We start from the raw sequence: 15902 nt of genomic DNA, 5'->3' as shown, positions 1-15902 counted from the left end.
CCCATCGTGTCGCACTTAACTCCCATAAGATTCTAAAGGTGGCTCCCATAGTGTAGCACTTAGCTTTCGTCCGACTAGTGACTGCTCTGATATCATTTGTGGAGACTTACACCTAACCTACGGGATATTGTTTGCTTTGACCCAATAACCTCATAGTTTTATCATACAAAAGGTGCATCACGAATTTGGATTTAAGCTTCTACATATTTATCATAACAGATTTTCAAAGTATCCCAATGTAAGATTGGGACGTTAAATGATTACCTTAAAGAACAAGCTATGATTGCTTTCAAGACCCTTTTTAATAGAAATTGTTCCTCATTGGCTAAGTACAATTTACAAATGCCATCACACTCCTTTATATCAAACTTCAGTGATTAGTTAATACAAGAAGAGTTTAGCCATTGTTTGCCTAAACTACATTTAGAATATGAACAGTTGCTCAATAACTTAAATGAAAAATAACGACATATACATGATGTAGTTATGTAATCAGTAAATAATTATAAAGAAAAAATGTTTTTTGTTTATGGATTTGGTGGAAAAGGAAAGACATATTTATGGAAAACAATCAGTTTGGGTATCCATGTAAAAAATGATATTATTTTTGTTGTTTCTTCATCAACTATTGCATCTTTACTGTTACTTATAGGAAGGACAGCCCATTCTAGGTTCAAAATTCCTTTGACAATTGATACAACTTCAACCTGTGCTATTAATAAAGGGACACAGTTTGCAAGATTAGTAAAAGCCAATAAGTTAATCATTTGGGATGAAGCTCTTATAGTGCATAGATATTGTTTTGAAGCATTAGATAAATCACTAAAGGATATTAATTCTAACGTTGATCCTAAAAATGCTTCAAAACCTTTTTGTGGTAAAACAATTTATCTTTGGTGGTAATTTCAGGCAAGTTTTACCAGTAATGAAAACTGACTCACGACAGGATATTGTTAATACTAATATTAGCAAATTCAATTTATGGAACAACTACATGGTATTCCAACTAAAAGTCAACATGAGGCTTTTCAGAAAACAATAGATTATGTAGAATGAAGGGACGTAACCAATTTTTCTAAATGGTTGTTTGATATAGGCAATGGGACAACAAAAGTTTCAAATGAAAAACATGGATACACGTCTGATGAGATAGAAATACCTAAAGAACTCTTGGTTTCTTATACAGACATGTCTGATGAGATAGCATTAAGTAGTACTGCTTTGAATTTTAGATAATGCTGCATTTGGAAATTGATTTTAGATGATTGCTACAAATATGTTGCTTAATGCCAGGGAAAATTTTAGAGTCCGATATGCCCGGGGTATAACTTGAGGACAATTCTTCTTCATTCTCAAAGTTCGTGGCTGAATTCTTTAGATCATCTAGGAGTAACCACCGTAAGAATCTGTTTTGAGGATAGACAGAAATGATACATGGACTGCTAAATGTAGGAGGTATCTGATGAAGTATGCTCCAACACTAGAGCTTTTGGACTGTAATGAAGATTTCTGTCATTGAATCCTGACAATCAACTTCTTTTGGGGGCTTCTAGTTGGAATGTCAGCTAGAAAAATGTGGCGGAAAATTAGGGTAACCTCAATACGACGTAATCATTCATATTCTTATCACTTCAAATTCTTTGGATATAAAGGAATCTGGGTTTGCAAAGATGATTAGTTTGTGCAAATCTGATTGAACATGAGGGCCTGTTCGAGAAACCATAGGGGGATTTTCCTTTTGCGACAGTTTCAACTAAGGGTCAACTCCACTGAGGAGCAATTCCCTCCTTCCGCTGAGAAGACTTTCCTTCTATCCTCAAATCTTGGATTGCATTTAAATTAGGCTTGATATTCTTGTGTGGAAAATAATGAATTAATGCGCATCCAAGTGAAAGATTTCAGCATGAGCATTACCACTTACAACCACCTGCTAATCTTAATTCTCTCATTTACGAGCTACCACCACCCAGGTTCAAAAGTATTAGCAGTAGTTGATATTGCTAATTGTAACTTATAAGGCCTAGCTTTGGCAGAAAAGTTATTAGATAGATTAGATAGCTTTTTCTAAGTTAACACATGAGCAGGTGAACTTGGATTAACACTTACGGATTCAAATATAAGAAAACAGCTGCTGTAGCAGACTAGATTGATGTGTAATATCTTTCTTTTAATATCTCATAAGTTGATATAAACTTTAGTCAAGCTGATTCTCTTTTTGATGTTTTGACAGGTGATAATGTGTACATATAACATGCCATGTGTCCAATTTTCTTTTTCCTCATTGAAGAGTTGGTGAGAACAAGTTTTGCAAACTAAAACTGCTAAATGCCCTTAGCATTAACCAAGCACCAATATAGCACTCATGAGAGCTGACTTTCTAAGAGAAACATGAACCTTTCAAAGGATTTGGCGACAGCTGACACTTAAAAGAGAAACCCAAAAATTACCAGCTTTGAACTTAAATTGTAAAAAGAAACCCCGATATTCCCAGGCAGCAACACTAGCTTTAAACTTGAATTGATAGCTTTGAACTTGAATTGTTTGGCCCCTAGAGTTAGTTATAACTCTGTTTAGAGTCGGTGACAAAACTCCTGTGAGGCACAACTCCACCGCTTTTAACTTTTTAATCTTTCCTTCGACATTCCTTCACAAGAAAAGGGCTTAGAGCCAAAGTGAGAATGACATGGGCTTGAAGGATAAAAAAGTATGCTATTATTAGCACAAAAAAAATTATATATTATATTATATTATTAAATACGTAAATACATTATAAGATTTGTCGGGTGAATAATTTATATTTTTAACATATAAGATGATATATAAAATTAAACAATTAAAAAAATCGAATCTTTAAATTTAAAATTTGAAATATTTAAATTTATACTATCATAAATTATTTAAATTTCAAGATAGATTTGATAATTATACCTGAATTTTGAATTAAAACCGAAAGAATTGCAAACTAAATTGATAAAGATATTTGCTTTAAAAATCATATCTTAAACATGATTTTTACCTTTATAAAATTTCTTAAAGTCCTTATTAACACATAATCCTTCTTATGTTCTGTGTTTAGGTGGAACTTTGACCAGCGGAGCTGCTAGGCTTAACCCACAAATTCATACCCAAGAACTTTATATCTACTTGTAGAAGTTCAGAATGTAAGTGTTTTAATAATTTTTAATAATGCTTTTAGGAAAAAAAAATTTGTTCTCACATGTTTGTTTAAAATTTAATGTTATTATGTAGTTATAGTAACTACTTAATTTAATCTTTGTAAGAATATAATTTTGTATTATATTCTAAGTTAGAAACACTCGCTAAACATAGAATTTTTTACAAACTCTACAAATATTCAAAATCTTCTCTAAAAACAAAGCTCCAAACCAAGATATTATTAAAACTTCTAAAATAATATATATTTATGTGAATATATGCACACCCAAATAAATAATTACTTATACTATTTGAATATATTCATTCAAAGTTTCTCTCACATATATATAACTTATTTTTATTTGATATAAACTTAATAGATGAATGAGTATTATTGTAATAAAGATGGTGCAAATTAAAAAAAAAATTATTTAATTCAAAGGAGACTTTTGTTTATTTTATCATTTTCTTTTTTTTTAAAGATATCGTTTATGATAGATATAAATATATATGACTTTGTCAAACTTCTTTTAAAAAGTTTAATTTTTTATGAGATGTCAATTGGATATATAAATTTTATATATGTTATAAATATTAAAGACTTTGATATAAATTTATAAATAATACTAATTTTTATGTATACATATATTTAATTAAATATAAAATTCATTCATTGTATGAGTTATAAGCTAATTAAAAATATATAAATAAATAGAAAGTAAATCGTAAAAACATTTAATCTTAAGCATATTTCAGATTCATATAATTCTCTCAAGGTGATATCCAATGATTGAGATTCAAATCTTATGATTTGAAATTTAAATCAATTATTTTATATAATCACTTTTAAAATATGATATTTAATAAATTTAATTAAAGATGTCAATGGGATGGATTTATACCAACCCAATTCCGATGTGATTCTTTAATACTTTTATTTAATTTTGTCTTAACCAATTATTTAATTATTATTTTTACACAAGATTTCAATTCATTACGTATATGTATGAATCCTATACAATTCAATCTAAAATTAATTTAATGATTTTAATTTAGTATAATGTTGATAAAAAGATTATTTTTAATATAAATTAATCTTAAGTATATACAATATAATATTTTTTTAAATTAATATCTTAAATCAAAAGATGAAATAATAAATTTATTTATATAATATATAAATTTTAATAAATAATAAAATATGTATTATATATCTCAAGACCAAATGTAGTATTTTAAATCTATCTTCAATATGATTTTAATTTTTTTAACTAACTCGTCCCAACTTGATTTTAATTTTAAAAAATTTATCAGATAAAATTATTTTATTATATTCATATGCAGTCTCTTTTCTACTTTTAAATTGTTGTTTTTATATTTAAAAAAAAAGTAAAAACATCTTATTAAATTTATAAATACAAGCATTTCCACTAAATCATTTAATTTAAATTAATATAAGAGACTTATCTTCAACATGTAACAGTAGCCTTCATTATCTATTTTATGTATAAAAAAAAAAAAAGAAAAATGAAATCCTCCCCTAATAATAATCCAGTTTGAATTTTCAATTACAAAGAAAAAAGCTTCCACACGCCAATTAAGCTTAGGTTTTGACAAGACTCGAATCCTAATTCTAAGCTCATCCATTGACGCATATTGTATACTTACAACAACAAATCAAAAAGTATATATTTCATTAAAAATGTGCGATAATTTATGTATTTTTATTATATAAAATATAAATAATTTATATATTTATATTATATTTTATATAGAAATTATGAATTATAATTTATATTAATATAAAATTATAAATTTTATTTTTATTTTTATTAAATTTATATAATTTTTATAAAATTTTAATCTAATTTTCTTATATTAATTTCATATAATATTTTCCTATCATATTTTATATTATCATATCTATTAATAATGTTTACAAGATAAGATGAGACAGAGAACCTATGCTCCATTGTTTAATGTCTAGCTTTGAAACATTTAAAAGTTAATGGGTTTGAACAAACTATATGGGACCCAAGGATGATCCGGGTCGGGTTAAATCTGATCCGCATCACCCTTTATGATTACCTCATAAAAGCATAAACGGAAAACCCTAACGATTCTCTCTTATTATTCTCTCTCTTAGCTTCTGCCATTTATTCACTCAACAAATATCACGTTGTAGCTGCCGTTTTTCCGTCGGAAAACCTCTCTTCTTTTACCATTCCAGATTGCTCGGTCCCTTCCTTCTTCCTGTTTCTTTCTTTTTCCCTTTTATTTTCTTCCCGTGCTTCAAAATCCTAGAACCCTCTGTCCTCCGTCGAGATCCACCAGCACTGACGTCATTTTCGGTGGCTTCTTTTCATTTTCTTTTTTAAAACCTCCTTTCCTGTTGCCTAACACCATTTTTTTCAATCCGATCTGCTTCTCTACAATCGCTGGCGTCTTCTACCTTTGTGTTTTTTTTTTTCCCAGAAAACCGTCTCCTTAATTTTCTGTCTGATCTCTCCTCCCTTTTATTATTTTTTCCACCCCGAAACCCATTCTAACTCATCATTTCGAGTTAGCATTTTATCATTTATTCATTTTAAAAATTTTTTGGATTTATTTGTGTTGATTTTCTTTCGGGTTTTTTTTTTTTTTTGGTTTATTTGTGTTGAACAAAAAAAGATCGAATAACTGCAATTTTTTTAGTTTAAGCTTTGATAGTTGGCACTGTTCGGAAAAGGGTAATAAGAGGAAGGGTGTTAAAATGTCTGGACGATCGGCTTTTGGTGCCCTTGCTGATGACGATGATGGGGTGGTGGTTGACGATTCCCTAAATGAAAAGCGTAGAATTGAGGAGGAGAATGATGATGATGTGCCCGCCAAAGCTTCGAGAGGGAAAAAGAAGAAGTCCAAGGGGGGAAAGAAGGGTGGAAATCGGTTTACTGCGGCTGCACTTGATGACGATGCGAGTGAGAAAGAGGATGAGAAGAAAGATGAGGAAGAAGATATTCCTTCGTTTTCTTTCTCGGATAAGAAAAAGAAGTCATCCAAGTCTTCTAAGAAGAGTGGTAATATGTTTGGAGGGTCTGCTTTTGATGCAATTGCTACTGAAGAAGATGATGGGGAGGTGGTTGATGACTCTTTAAAGGAAGAGAATAAAGTTGAGGATGATGATGATGATGTGCTTGCTAAAGCTTTTACAGGGAAAAAGAAGAAGTCCAAGGGGGGGAAGAAGGGTGGAAGTTCGTTTGCAGCCGCTGCACTTGATGAGCTTGATAACGAAGAGGGTGAGAAAGAGGATGAGGAAGAAGATATTCCTTCATTTCCTCTCTTGGATAAGAAAAAGAAGTCATCAAAGTCTTCTAAGAAGAGTGGTAATTCCTCTAGTGCAGCATTGCTTGATGAGGAAAATGGGAGAGACGCTTCCGTATCTGAAACCCCTGGTGATTTTGATGATTACAATGATTCTTCGACGGTTTCTTTTTCAGGGAAGAAAAAAAAATCATCCAAGAAGAAAAGCAATAGCGCTTTTGCAGTCTTGAATGATGGGACAGAGCTGCGAAGTGAAGTTATAGACGAGGCTGAACCCGGACGACTGAGTTTAGGAACTAGTGATATTGAAGCTGATGACTCTAAAACTAACAACAAGATTGAGGAGGCTGCTGCAGAAACTTCGAAGAACAAGAAGAAAAAGAAAAAGAATAAGAGTGGAAGGACTGCACAAGAGGAGGATGATTTGGATAAAATTCTTGCTGAACTGGGTGAGGGGCCTCCTATAACAAAACCCACAGCACCTCCTTCCCAGGAGGAGAAAGTTCAGGTTCAGCCTGAACCGGTTATCCCTGCTGCTACAGGTGAGAAGGAAGGTGAGGAAGAAAGTGTGGAGTCTGCCGCAGCAAAGAAGAAGAAAAAGAAGAAGGAAAAGGAAAAGGAGAAGAAGGCAGCTGCTGCCGCTGTTGCCTCAGCTGCAGCAGATGTTAAGGAAGAAAGTCAAGAGGAAACAAAAATTGGGACCTCTGATACCAAAAAGAAAGATGCTAAGAGTAAAGCTGCTGACAAGAAACTGCCAAAGCATGTTAGGGAGATGCAAGAGGCACTTGCCAGGAGACAAGAAGCGGAAGAGAGGAAGAAAAGGGAAGAAGAGGAGAGGTTGAGGAAGGAAGAGGAAGAGCGACGTAGGCAGGAAGAGCTAGAGCGACAAGCAGAGGAGGCAAGGCGTAGGAAAAAGGAAAGGGAAAAGGAGAAGCTCTTAAAGAAGAAGCAGGAAGGGAAATTATTGACTGGGAAGCAAAAGGAAGAAGCCCGCCGCCTTGAGGCCATGAGGAACCAGATACTGGCCAATGCAGGAGGCATGTCTCTGCCTAGTGCAGACAAAGAGGGCGCACCCACAAAACGACCTATATATCAAACAAAGAAGTCTAAACCAGCTCATCATGCAAATGGTGCTGCTTCTACTAAGCCCGAGGAAAATGTACAATCAAAGGAAAAACATCAAGAAGAGCAGGAGACTAAGGACGAGGTGGATTCTGTGGATGATGACAAGGTTGATGAAGCAGAATCAAATAACACGGAAGAAAAATCCGTAGTTGCAGATGCTGCTGAAGGGAATGGAATGGACGAAGAGGATGATGATGATGATGGTGAATGGGATGAAAAGAGCTGGGATGATGTTAATCTTAATATTAAGGGTGCCTTTGACGATGAAGAGGCTGATTCTGAGCCTAGGCCTGTGGTGCAGAAAGACATAAAGAGTGCTCCTCCAGCTTCACGCAATTCAGGTGACGGTCACTGCCAACGTTGCTTGTGGGATTTTGTTGCCTCCGTATTTTAGTTAACTTGGTTAATTTTTATTTTTTTTATTGCGTTTCACAGCCCCTCCTGTAGTCACAAAGCCAACGGTCGAGAAAGCAATGGCTTCCCAATCAAATAAATCTCAGCCTCAGTTTAAAGCTCCAGACAATAATATGAAAAAGAATACTGCTGTGCAAAATAAAGCACCCAGATCAGATTCTGTTCCTAAACAGAGTGAAGAAAACCTCCGATCCCCAATTTGCTGCATTATGGGCCATGTTGATACTGGTAAAACCAAGCTGCTAGATTGCATCCGAGGCACCAATGTTCAGGAAGGTGAGGCGGGTGGTATTACACAACAGATCGGTGCAACATATTTTCCTGCTGAGAACATACGGGAGAGAACAAAGGAATTGAAGGCTGATGCCAAATTGAAGGTTCCAGGCTTATTGGTAATTGATACCCCTGGTCACGAATCCTTCACAAATCTTCGGTCAAGGGGATCGGGTTTATGTGATATTGCCATTTTGGTTGTTGACATTATGCACGGACTAGAGCCACAGACAATAGAATCACTCAATCTTTTGAAAATGAGGAACACTGAGTTCATTGTTGCATTGAATAAGGTCAATCTGGATCTTTGTCTCAACTTTTGATCGACTGTTGTTTTTCTCCCTTTCTTTGATGCATTATTTATTTATTTATTTATTTTCTTATTCCTTTTCTTAAAAAAATTGTAGGTGGACAGACTTTATGACTGGAAAGTTCGCCGCAATGCACCAATAACAATGGCACTTAAGAAACAATCTGGAGATGTTCTAGCTGAATTCAATAGGAGAGTTACACATGTAAAATGCATATCAACTTCTTATTCATCTATTCTATGTTTTATCCCATTTTGGTGAAAATTTGTTAATTGTGTGTTTTTTTATTTATAAGGTTATAACTCAGTTCAAGGAGCAAGGGTTGAATACTGAATTGTACTATAAAAATAAGGAAATGGGTGAAACTTTCAGCATTGTACCTACAAGTGCAATCACGTTAGTAATGGATGCTCTACAAGTTCCTAATCTACTTAGTAGTTGTATTTTGGGCAATGGCCTAATATTTTGCAGTTATTGATGTTGCAGTGGAGAAGGCATCCCTGATTTGTTATTATTACTGGTACAATGGACCCAGAAAACAATGGTTGAAAAGCTTACATTCAGTAATGAAGTGCAGGTGTGTTTTGTTCCTTCTCTATTTTAAAATAATTCACCACTTCATCATTGTGCAACATGAGACGTTTTGTAAATTGAATTTTGTGCCAGTGTACGGTCTTGGAGGTGAAGGTTATTGAAGGCCTTGGGACAACTATTGATGTAGTGTTGGTTAATGGGGTTCTTCATGAAGGAGATCAAATTGTGGTTTGTGGCTTGCAGGCAAGCACTTAAGCTTCTCACTTAGCTGAAGATTTTATGAGATTGCTAGATGTTAAATTCTCAAATACTAGTTTCCTATTTCAGGGGCCTATTGTCACCACTATAAGAGCATTATTGACACCTCACCCGATGAAGGAACTCCGAGTGAAGGTATGGTGTTTTGGTGGGCATATCTTATATCATTTTAAATTTTCTGGCGGGTAATGCAGGTTATAATGGCAGCTAATGAATGTTTAAAAATGTGATAAAATTTTATCTTATATAGGAATCACTATGTATTGCATTTATTGATGTTAGTTTGATTTGATGATGTCTTTTGTTTTCTCTGAATATGCATGAATATTACCATAAGGTTAGGTGACATTCTTGGGAAACTGTAATTTTTAGTGCATCAATTCATTAATTCACTGATGATGGGCAAGTTCTTTCTTCTAGTCTGAACCAGCTGGTTACCTGATAAGTTTTATATTATTAAAACTCTAATCTTTTGGGGATAAACTTTGGAACAAGTCTGGAATCTTTTGCATTTTTTTACTCAATGAGGCCTAATTTGAACAAAAATTTTGGGAGGGATGGACATTGGGTTTTTTTTCAAAGTTAAGGGGTTGAAGGGGGTAGGGAGAGAAAGCAGTTATTATCTTTTTGAGCACTTTATCAGTCTACTGTTGGAATTGAGGACTTTAAAAGGAGATGTACAAGTTCCTTATGGACCACAAAGGACAGGTTAGTCTTGTCAAAGTTGCAAGGTGCTCTTTAGGTGCTAGGATCCTTACATCGCCAAGTTGCATGACACAAAAATGGTGTTTGCATGAGTGGAATAAAGCAGTAATTCTAAAAAATAGTAAATATATCTAAAATGAAAATTCTACACACCATATGTGATATTTGATAAGCTTTAAAATGCATGATTTTCTTATAGATATTACAGAGTTTGCTTCATTACATGGCCTTACTGTTTAAGATTAAGCATTATTTTGATTATAATTAATTAAGAGTCATCAGTGCATGATAGCTCAATGCTTCCTTTACTTTCACTTTTCAACAGAAAGCTATGCTTGTAGTATTGTTACCCCTTTATTTTTTTAAATTCTTCTAAAGCAAGTTGGTATTGTCCTTTTTTGACTACTAAATAATATCTAATTAAAATTTAAGGAACTGAAGCACCTTTTGCCTTGAAAAAGTGTCTTTAGATGCAAAAAGGGGTGCTTGATCACTGGTGCCTTGCCCAAGGGTGTCTTTGGTTGAGTTCCATCGTGCCTTATTGCCAATGTTTGCTTTGACAACACTGGGTGTAAGTGTCACGGACCTAAGGAAGAAGTTCTGAATCCCACATCGAACATAATAGGAGGGTCACTAGGTATAAAAGGGTTTATATCACCTCTTCTTTGTGAGGCGCTTTTTGTAGGACAAAACCGTGAGGCCAGGGGGGGCCAAAGTGGACAATACCTCACAAGGGTATGAACCATGGCGGTTAGGTTGATCTGGGACGCAGGATGAGTAGATGCCTGGGTCCCGGAGCCGCGCGGGTTCGGAGCTTAAGTCTCGACCCGTGACATAAGTACATTCATATTTGTGAAAGAAATATTGGATTCTCCATTTAGATGATAAGGGTGTAACCGGAAGCAAGTGGGAAAGTAGGAAGCATAAGAATGAATTATGGAGTGATATGGGGAATAAGGTGTTGTAGGAGAATTTGGAGTTTTTAGTTTCTAGACAGAAAAAACGGTTGGGAAAAGGTTTGAAGGAAAATGAAAGCTCAATTGGAGAAATGAGGCAATGGTCTTTGACAAGTGATAGAGGTGGCCTTTCCTTGAAACAAATGGTTGTATTCGATTGAAGGAGTAAAATGATTATCATAAGTCCTTGTGGTTAGACATTCTTCATAATGGTAGAACCATGGCGGTTAGGTTGATCTGGGACGCAGGATGAGTAGATGCCTGGGTCCCGGAGCCGCGTGGGTTCAGAGCTTAAGTCTCGACCCGTGACATAAGTACATTCATATTTGTGAAAGAAATATTGGATTCTCCATTTAGATGATAAGGGTGTAACCAGAAGCAAGTGGGAAAGTAGGAAGCATAAGAATGAATTATGGAGTGATATGGGGAATAAGGTGTTGTAGGAGAATTTGGAGTTTTTAGTTTCTAGACAGAAAAAACGGTTGGGGAAAGGTTTGAAGGAAAATGAAAGCTCAATTGGAGAAATGAGGCAATGGTCTTTGACAAGTGATAGAGGTGGCCTTTCCTTGAAACAAATGGTTGTATTCGATTGAAGGAGTAAAATGATTATCATAAGTCCCTGTGGTTAGACATTCTTCATAATGGTAGAGGAGAATTTGCCTTCTCATCGGTGGCATCTATCGTAATCTGCGTAGCTGAATTTCTTGCTGTATTCTGGTCTTCAAATGACCTTATTTCTTTCTATATATTAAAGAACTAATTGTATTTGATGATTTAATTTAATTCATTTTGGCAAATGGCTTTAATGAATAAACTTCAGAATGATTTTCAACCCATTGAACGTTTGTGTGATTTCACAGAATAGCTTTTGTATTTGTGAAGCACCCCTCCCCTTAAAAACTGCTATATTTGCTGTTTTTTGATGGCCGCTGATCTGTACAAAAGTGCAGCATGATGAATTTTTGTTTGGATAATTGTAGGGAACATATATGCAGCACAAGGAGATCAAAGCAGCACAGGGTATCAAGATTGCTGCACAGGTGATTGAAATTTAGTGATAGATTTGCTTCACTATTACATCTGATAATTGTGTAAATGAATTATGAGCTAATCTCCTGTTCTATCATTATCTAGGGCCTTGAGCATTCTATTGCTGGCACTGGTCTCTATGTTGTAGGGCCTGATGATGATTTGGAAGATATCAAAGAGGCAGCCAAGGAAGATATGCAATCAGTCATGAGTAGGATAGACAAAAGTGGGGAAGGGGTTTATGTACAAGCATCTACCCTTGGCTCTTTGGAAGCACTGCTGGAATTCTTGAAAACTCCTGAAGTAAATATTCCTGTTAGTGGTATAGGCATAGGCCCTGTACACAAAAAAGACGTAATGAAGGCCAGTGTTATGCTTGAGAAGAAAAATGAGTATGCTACCATATTGGCTTTTGATGTCAAGGTTACCCCGGAGGCTCGAGAACTAGCAGATGAACTGGGTGTGAGGATTTTTATTGCTGATATTATTTATCACTTATTTGACCAATTCAAAGCATATATTACTGGTCTCAAAGAGGAGAGGAAGAAGGAAGCAGCCGATGAAGCAGTCTTCCCTTGTGTTCTGAAGATTTTACCGAATTGCATTTTCAACAAAAAGGATCCAATTGTCTTGGGGGTGGATATCCTTGAAGGCATCGCAAGGGTACATATATTATCAGTTCATTTAGTTTATGCTTTCGAAAGTAAATACGTACAATGCAAGTTTGGTAGCTAATGCTAATTATGGCATGAAGTTTTAGAATGTTTTTGGATAAGTTCCTCAACCATCTCTATACTCTTGAACCTGCGATCAAGCTAGAGTGTTTACAAAGGAAATTTCTCAATCATTAGGTTTCTTGAACATTTCTAGCATATAACCTGACCTATCTGATGTCGCACTGAGAACAGTCTTTAGCCCTAGGTGTATGTGTTTGAAGGAATAACCAAAATATTGTCAGATTCTAGGATGTAGATCTGATGTCTACTTGGCGTAGCATGAAATCTGGCCCCAGAATCCTACTTGTGATATGTTTTCTAATGGGCCTAGGAGCCATGACAAAACAATTCTTAGTTGAGGATACTTGTATGGTGGGCGCAGCATATCCTACTAAATTGTGAATTTGAGTATGGAGCTGCTGTTCTAAACAAGCGGAATTCACATGAACTTTTGTTGTTAAATTCAGTATTATTATTATTATTATTATCATCATCATCATCATGCTTTGCAGTTTTCTGATACTATCTCTGTCGTGCAGGTTGGCACTCCGATTTGTATTCCTCAAAGAGAATTCATTGATATTGGTCGGATAGCTTCAATTGAAAATAACCATAAACCTGTTGGTGTTGCCAAGAGAGGCCAGAACGTGGCCATTAAGGTATGATATTTTCCTTGAACTATGTTAAATATTTTATTTACCTTTTAAATAGACTTGATTTCCTAAAATTCAGTTAACCAAGTGGATATGATGAGATGAAAATGCGACTGATTGCATGCCCTTGGATATAAATGATGAATGCTGTCCATGGTTTCACCTCTCTTAGTATAAGAAATGATAAATGAGTGGCGTAAGAAAATTCAAAACTACTACCTATCATGATTCCTTTGGCCTTTCATAATATCGACTCTAGAGTTATGGGATATAAGGCTTAGTTTGTTGTTTTTATTGTTGTATAAGAAATGATACAATAAAATCGTAATAACATTGTAATATTTAATTGAGAATTTATTTTCTAAAATATATCTGAGTTATTTCTCCTACATTTGGAGGATAATCTCATTCTTGAGTTTGAATTCAGTTTTAATTAACTGTGGCACCAGCTGGTATTGTTGGGAGGGTTATAGCCACCTAATATTTTAGTTTGTCAATAAACTAAATTTCTTAGAGGGAATTGGAGGAGTAACTTTTTTGGGTGCAAAATCGAGCTAACCTGTAGATCTCCAAAGAATTTGAAAGGCCGAAGGCTAATTGTTATTGATACTGAAAGTTGAATTTAGTAATCTTGGAATATCTGTTTCTATGGATATTGAAACACTATAACCTAATAACAACTTACTATAACATTTAGATGTCTGATATCTCTAATCCTAGCAGTATATCTGGATGTCAATAAAAATAAGTACAATTTTTTTTTTGAATGAAAAATAAGTACAATGTTAAATATTTGTTTTGAGTGTTTTCTTCCCTGCAAGGTAGACATCGATAGTTTGAAATGACTCTTGCATTTTGATACAACTGGTTCATAAAAAGATGTAAAAGGTAAACAACAAATGTGAGCTACACAGCTTCAATGAAACCTTTGTCATTGCAAGAAGGCTTTTCAAGCTCCCTTGGTTAACACATTCCAAACTCCCAAGTCTTTTGTCCCAGAATTTTGATTCTCTCAGAAGTTACCTTGTTCAGCTCATGGATGCTTGCTTTGAAGCAATACTCGAGTACTAAATCACTACTTAGATGATTTGAAGTCTCTTTGGGTATTTGGAAGAAAGAAAATCTCATTGTTAGACATCAATAATATGACATTTTTCATTAGTCCTCCCCCTCCTCTTCAAATCCAAAAAAAAAAAAGAAAAAAAAATTGGGGTGAATGTTGGGTACATAGGATGATGGAAAGGAGAAGATAAAAGACTTGTTGAGAGGTATGCCAAGATGACAATTACTTCAGCTTGGGCTTAATGAGTGCTTTTTGTTTGTCTTGTTGCAGATAGTTGGATCCAATCCTGAGGAGCAACAGAAAATGTATGGAAGGCATTTTGAGCTTGATGATGAGCTTGTTAGTCATATTTCTAGGAGGTCAATTGATGTTCTCAAAGCTAATTATAGGGTAAGTTAATATCATTGTTCTTTTTCCCCCTGCCCAATTGTTAGTTTCTGTCAGATTTTTATCAGCTTAGATTGTATAACTAACTTCAAATTCTTTAGGATGATCTGACCCTTGATGAGTGGAAGTTGGTTCAAAGACTGAAGATCCTTTTCAAAATACCATGATCATGATTGAATAGATTTGAGCTGTTGCCTTCTATAAGAACAGAGCTTCCGAGGGCGGTCGGTTGTAAATTTCTGAGGCTTGGCTTGACAGTATGTTCGTTCAATATCCACATTACTGTACAGTTCAAATTTTGATGTTAATTACATGGATGGGAGGAACTCCTCCCCACTCTAGTTTTGAATGAGGAAGCCCTCATAAAGTGCAGCGCAGGAATAGTGAGTGTTTTGTCTTGTAAGTATTGGATTCCTGTTCTGTTTGTTCCTGCAGTGTGGGAATGCCACATCTTCCAGCCCTCCTGGTTCAAATTAGAGAGTAAAATGTCTACAAATATATCCCAAACATACCTGGAACTTTGCTCTGTTAAAAGCAAATTTTTGTATGATATCATGAGATGATTAATAAAGGACAACAATCGCTTGCTTTGGTTGTCTTTCAGTCACAACTTTGCATAAATGATTGTTGCATGAGAAGTGTTATTAACCTTGCTCTTCCCTTGTTTGACAGCATTTTCCAAAATTCAGGCAGATGTTCATTCTGCTAATTAAAAGTAATATTATCATATTTTATTATTTTTATAGTTATCTATTACCAAATTACTTAAAGTAGTAATATTATTTTTTGTTATTTTTACATATATTTATTATTGATTTACTTTTTTATTATATGTAGTAAAAAAAAGTAATTGTACTTTTTTATTATTATTTTTATATTTATTTTTATTTGTTTATTATCAAATTAGTTAATTTTATTGTATACAACTACGATATATATTTTTTACTTTTACCTTTAATTGTTATTAAGTTATTTATTTTGTTATTCTAGATAACAAATTTTTTATTACATTATGGTTGTAC

At 34.3% G+C, this 15902-nt stretch overlaps 1 protein-coding gene across 2 annotated transcripts; it reads left to right on the top strand.

Annotated features, from left to right (window-relative positions):
• The first annotated feature begins 5169 nt into the window (after positions 1–5169).
• Positions 5170–15490, top strand: LOC111283025 (uncharacterized). 2 transcript variants are annotated; one of them, XM_022871375.2, is made up of 12 exons: positions 5170–7922; positions 8017–8561; positions 8676–8783; positions 8875–8975; positions 9066–9156; positions 9246–9356; positions 9441–9506; positions 12013–12072; positions 12167–12724; positions 13317–13436; positions 14764–14883; positions 14982–15490. In XM_022871375.2, the coding sequence occupies exons 1-12, from the start codon at positions 5909–5911 to the stop codon at positions 15045–15047; spliced, it is 3960 nt and encodes a 1319-aa protein (XP_022727110.1). In that variant the 5' UTR covers positions 5170–5908; the 3' UTR covers positions 15048–15490. The 2 variants fall into 2 exon arrangements, with proteins under 2 accessions (XP_022727110.1, XP_089616842.1); XM_089760716.1 differs by lacking the exons at positions 12013–12072; positions 12167–12724.
• Positions 15491–15902: the final 412 nt, after the last annotated feature.

The sequence above is a fragment of the Durio zibethinus genome, chromosome 5 (assembly GCF_047325235.1).
Source record: "Durio zibethinus cultivar Kanyao isolate XHJ-2024 chromosome 5, ASM4732523v1, whole genome shotgun sequence".
In the NCBI taxonomy this organism is placed as follows: Eukaryota; Viridiplantae; Streptophyta; class Magnoliopsida; order Malvales; family Malvaceae; genus Durio; species Durio zibethinus.
Note: the sequence above shows the minus strand (reverse complement) of the source record. Positions and strands in the feature narration are given on the sequence as shown.